Below are 6,000 nucleotides of genomic sequence, written 5' to 3'. Positions count from 1 at the left end.
TCTTTCCCTGTTGAGTGTCCAGACGAGTGTGCAGCTGTGCCCACACCTTGACAGCAAACTTGCAGAGGACCTAGTTAAGCCATGCCTGGGATCCTGATGCACAGGAGATAATAAATGTGTAAGATAATAAATGTGTGCTGTTTTAAGCCAGTAAGTTTGGGGCAATTTGTTATACAGCACTAGGATACAAATACAGAAGCACTTTGCCTTCCCTATCACATTGGTATTGGGGGTCCTTTACTTAGCTCTTCCCTTCCCATCACTATTAAAACTCCACTGACTTTTGCCCATGTATAATGAGCCTTCTTTTATTCAACTAGTTCTAGTATCACCATTAATAACTACTCAACAGATTATGAAGCTCTCTTTGATTATTTCTGATGAACAAAAGCACCATTTATATTCTACATTTTAATCACAGCTCTGTAATATTTAGAGAGCTGGTAAAACTTACTAAAGCCACAGACTATACATTTGTACACAAACTTGCTCTTCCACCATCTGGTAAAGCCTCAAACACGAATCACTTACCAAGGCATGTAACAGAGAAAGCACGGCACAGACACTTCCTTGCTCTTAATTTTTCTTGCATAAATCTCACCTTTATAAAAGGTATAAGCTTGGCAAGACTAACCTTTTTTTTCATGTTCTTTCCTGGGTCCCAGTATGTGAACTGGGAAGACATTTCCAGGAAATGAAAGGAAGACTAATTTTTAAGTATATTTACTGTAAGTATACAAGCAAGAGAGTCAACTAATGGTACTATGATGTAACCATCAGGGGTAAAACCAGCCAACAAAACTATTACATGAGATTATCTTGACCATAAGTTAAGTCAAAAGGGAGCTGAATCAATCCCTGACATAGCAGACAAAAAGTTTCCCATTCTCCTCTTATCATCCTCTGCACAAGCTGCTCTGTCTTTGAGACTTAAATTTTAACAAAAACCTTCCTGGTCATCTTTTAAAATCCAAGACTGGGGTACATGCCAGCTTCCAGTTGAAAGCACTCACAATTGCTTTTTCCTAAAAAGAAAATTCTCACCAATAAGGACTATTAACAATGGCTGGCTTCACACCAGCTTAACATCATTCTATTTTTTCTTTAATGCAAAAATAACTACTTTCTCAAAAAACAAAAAACACCTTAAGAAACAACAACAAAGCATTTAAAAAAGTTTTAATTCACCAGAGTCCACTAGAAATATTATAATGCTGCCTTTCCAGTTTTTTCTATCACATTTCTGTTACTTTTATAATCAGAAGGAAAATATAAAGTTTTCATCCAAGTAAAAATTGAAAATTTCTGTCTCTGTAACATCCTGTATGAGGAAAGAACACTGGTTGCCTTGTCTTGGCTCTGGGGCTGGCTGCTCATTTGACCTTGGGTAAGCAAGTTAACCTCTCTGAGTTGCCTGTCAAATGTGGAAGTAGATGATCCCAAGTACAAAGGGTCTTTCCTCTCTACTCGAACAGTCTAAGATTATGAAACATGAGTTTTCAAAACCTGCCATAGGTCATTCTAGACCGATGACTGGGGCAGCCTCGTTCTTTTAATCTCTCTGAATTCCCACACAAATATAGAGAACCTACACATCAAAACCAAATGCTTAGAGAGAAGGTATCCTCCTGAACAACAAAACAGAAGCAGGTAGGGACAAATCAACAGCATCCACAAGGCCTAAATGGTGTCTGTGTGGGCAGAAGCAGAGGGAAGAAACAAGACTGAGGGACCCAAGAACTGGAAAACCTCAGAACAGCCAGTAAGTATACACAGGAAAGTGAGGAGGGCCAACTGGGAGGGGTTTTGCCTGAGCCAAGAGTGAGTGAGCAAGGGGCCCACAGTAAGATCTGATGGGGCTAAGGCAGCTAGTCCCTATGAACTTTCAAGACCGGCCCTAGGACTCTCTGCCAGGAGAAACTGCCGGGAGTAGGATCAAAATTGAACAGGATGGGGTAATAGAGACAAGGGAAAGAACAGATCGAGATAGAAGCAGGTGAGGGGAACAGAGCCAGGAAGTGTCAGAAAGCAGGTTGCCATATTCGTGAATACAAGGAAGCTCTATGAACTTAAAAAGGCCATGTTCAACTCTGCCTCCTAAAAGTTCAAAGAAACTATTTTTCACATAAAAATGAAAAACAGAACAGTATTGAGGGCAAATCCCACATAAAGTTACAAGAAAGAAGAATGAAAAAAAGGGGAGGATAACATCCCTATAAACCATGAAAGCGTGCCACAAAATAGAGAACCTCTCTCCCACAAAAAGTCCCAAACAATAGAGTACTATTTCAAAATAAGCTAAAAGACTTTAAAAAGATGAAATGACATGAAACATGGGAGAACATAATTCAAAATCAGAAAAACTCAGAAAGAAGGTAATAGAACACACACACACAAAAGAAATGAAATAAAAATGCAGAAATATATGACTAAGCCACAAGGCACACAGGAGGGGATAAATACAACATATAAGGCCTAAGAAAAACAGAAGATGGAGAACGGGAAAAACAAGGTAAAGAGGGAGAGATATAAAGGATTTGAGATAGTGACAGATACTGAAGACAGGCAAAGAAGATCTAAGATATAAATAATAAGCATCCTCGAAGAAAAAGAAAAGGCAAGGGAACAAAACTAACATTAAACACTATAATTAGAAAAAACTTCTCTGAAATTAAAAAAAAAAAGATTACAAAATATAATCAAAAGAAAACACAGCAAACATGAGAATATCAAACCAGAATGATTAAGAGTTATTCCAGCAAAATTACTGGAAGGAAGGAAGTAAAGAAGGGAGGAAGAAAGAAAGAAAGAAAGAAAGAGAGAGAGAGAGAGAGACAGAGAAAGTTGTATTATTAACAGACTTTGAGAGCAACACTCTATGCCAAAATAGAATAAAGAAACATATTCAAGTAAAGAAAAGATGAGTCAAGGGTTTTATAGCCAGCAAGAATGCCTTTCAAGTATGGAAGGGCAGAGACACACTATTATTAACAAGCAGAAAGTTGGTGAAGATTATTCCCATGAGTCCTCCCTGAGGAAATCTACTAGAAAATAGCTTCCTGCATTAAACAAACAAACAGAGGGACATTGACATAAAGACCATGGTAAGCATAAAATATATAATTTACTCGAAGAAGACTAAATGAGGACTAAAAGGAGGAAGTCTAAGATGTAAGGACCACAGGGTCAGGCAGTGTGGATATATAGTACAGTTGCAAAAAACTGGAGGAATGAGGAAAGCATGATGAAAAAAAACTTTAAAAAATTCTTCTCAGTAACTGTATTCGTTATGATAGTATTAATGTTATTATTTTGAGACTGATTGTATATAATATGGAATGAAGCAAATGAGTAATTATGGAATATTCTTATCCAATCATCCTCTGTAAACTTCAGAACCAAGATTTTTAGTGTGAAAGAAAGGATATACAAATAAAATACAGAAGCTAAGTAAAAGAACCCTGTAGTCTGAATTTAAATTGGAGAAATTATTATGAGCTCCTAAGGTATTTTATCTTAAAATGTATAAATACATACATATGTGGATAAATAAGTAAGTAAATAAAGAATTTCCTGGCTATGTTTATAAAAGAGGTCTAAAAGTAGTGACCAGACTAGAAGCAATAAGCACTCTTAGCACCCAGATTGCAGTCTTGAAATACCATTTTCTACAGAGAAAAACCAAGGCTACATGGAGAATGCTTAATTCCAGTTTTGGAGTGAGAAATGTACTAGATGAGCCTGGAGTAAGTACTAGGCTCCTGTCAAAAGACTCAGGAGCCAACTTGAAGAGGTTCTTACTGGCCAAAAATAGTATGCTTTGAGTTTCTACAAGGAAAATAATTACGAAGGACTGAAACCCAAATATGTTTAAATCCCGAAGTTCATAATATTTTAAAAAGTAACTGGGCACTTTCAGAGGATCATAAATAATTCATTATCTTGAAAAATGTTAAATAAATCAAAAGAATGAAGCAATGATTCTGCTTTTCCTCTGTGAACTATACCATTGTTTCAATAAATCATAGATGATGGGAAATATCTCTATAAAAGCACTTCAATTAATAACTGAGAAACAAATGGTAGAACTAAAATATCATGATTTTGTAAAGTCTTGATGAACCAGTGAACTTGGGCACTGAGTATCAAGACAGCTGCTAACGGGCTTCCCTGGTGGTGCAGTGGCTGAGAGTCCACCTGCCGATGCAGGGGACGCGGGTTCGTGCCCCGGTCCGGGAAGATCTCACATGCCGCGGAGCGGCTGGGCCCGTGAGCCATGGCTGCTGGGCCTGCGCGTCCGGAGCCTGTGCTCCGCAGCGGGAGAGGCCGCAGCAGTGAGAGGCCCGCATACCGGCAAAAAAAAAAGATAGCTGCTAACATCTCAGAAGGCAAGACAACCAGATACTACGTGCTTCCCAGTGGAAAAACAAATACCCTCCACAATCTTGCCAGAGGGACTGGCCATGAATCTGACTGCTCCTCTGGATCCAGGGCCATTCTGCAGGAAATACAGGGGACAGAGGAACATGCTGAACTGCACCATGGGTGAACAATCAGCAACATCTGGACTGCGGGAAACTCCATAGGTCAAATGGCCAGCTTTTAAAAGACTAAGTATAAAGAACAGGGGGAAAACCTGTGGATTAAGAGATTCAAAGGAAACACGTAATTTTTAAACAGGCAAGACAAGACTCCACTGTCTAGGGACATACAAACTCCAGTGATAAACCGTAAAGAAACAGGAAATATGACTATAAAAGTCATGTGGGGAGGAAAAGTGGGATTGGGATGGGACATAAGGAGGGACTTCTGGGATGACTGTCAGGTTCTAATTCTTGACCTGGACAGTGGTCATGAGGAGGTCTGCTCATCAAACCGTCATTTGTTTTGTGGAGATTTCTATATCTGTTTCATCTTAAAAAATAAAGCAAAAAAAACCTTTCCTGGTCCCTTACCTGTGCCTTGGCCAATTTCTTTTCCAGAAGGTCCCGTTCCCGCTCCGTTTGCTGGAGACGTTTATTAAGCTCCACTATATCTCCCTTGAGTGATGCCAGGGCTGCCAAGTGAAGCTGCAGTGATGGGAAGAAAGGAGCACGAGGTTAGACCCTTCGGCAGAAACTCATTTCCCTCCCTTCATTTCCTGTAATTAGCGTGATCACATAAAAATAGGTATCGTCTACAATGGGACACCTTGGGTGATGTTAATCTCAGGGGACAATGGACAGAAATCAGGTGTGTCACAGGCAAGCTGGATTATCTGGTCACCCTCAATGTAACAGGGAGAACACTACTATGTGTGGGCAGTAGGACCTAATTTTGGATTGTCTAATAAAAATAGAGAGGAAAGCTGCTCATTCTAAGGGCTTTCCCCGAGTTACTCAGCAAGGATGAGATTAAGAGCTGGTGTGGACTGCCTGATTCTCAAGAAGCAAGGAAAAGGCAGGACCAAATTAGCTTTTACCTTGGGGAGAATATGCGAGTTGAATGGGGCAATTCAATTTTTTTCAATTCAATCACCCATACTGCCGCACGTCCAGACCAAAGGGCTGAGTATTAAGGAAAAAAATGGGAGAGCTCATTGTTTCCGATGTTCTCCTCAAGCTGATGCATTAATTTTCTTGCCAGCTCCTCCTTCCTCATTGTTCCCCAGACAGACTAGATTGACCAGATGATGCTTCTGTGCAAGCAGCCCTCTCAGAAACAGAACCGGAACTCTGATAAATTATGCTATGGCGAGAGAAACCAAGAATCCATCGCTATACCTTTCCCCAGCCAACTCTCTCAGGGGAAGCGGAGCAAGAAAGAACGTTCTTCAGCAGATTAACAAGCCTATCACGCACTTCCAGGATCTCAACCCGCTCAGCTCTCAGGCTCTGCACATGGAGCCTGGGATGCACACATGCCTACCACACATGTGCCCGCTGTGGCTTTGCAGGTGGATGGCTGGGACCATCCTTAATATCTGTTCAACCACGGCTCCTGGAGCAGTACCTTCCAGCC

General features: G+C 40.3%; 1 protein-coding gene across 2 annotated transcripts in view; it reads right to left on the bottom strand.

The window, feature by feature from the left end:
* MCC (MCC regulator of Wnt signaling pathway) overlaps positions 1-6,000 on the bottom strand; it is a 447,124-nt gene that overhangs the window by 107,294 nt on the left and 333,830 nt on the right. For both annotated transcript variants that reach the window (XM_007451192.1, XM_007451193.1), the window contains one exon: positions 4,956-5,069. In XM_007451192.1, the coding sequence (XP_007451254.1) occupies positions 4,956-5,069 (114 nt within the window). The remainder of the gene's footprint in view (positions 1-4,955; positions 5,070-6,000) is intronic.

This window comes from Lipotes vexillifer, unplaced genomic scaffold (genome assembly GCF_000442215.2).
Source record: "Lipotes vexillifer unplaced genomic scaffold, Lipotes_vexillifer_v1.1 scaffold91, whole genome shotgun sequence".
NCBI classification, from domain to species: domain Eukaryota; kingdom Metazoa; phylum Chordata; class Mammalia; order Artiodactyla; family Lipotidae; genus Lipotes; species Lipotes vexillifer.
This window is presented reverse-complemented; position numbering and strand designations above follow the sequence as displayed.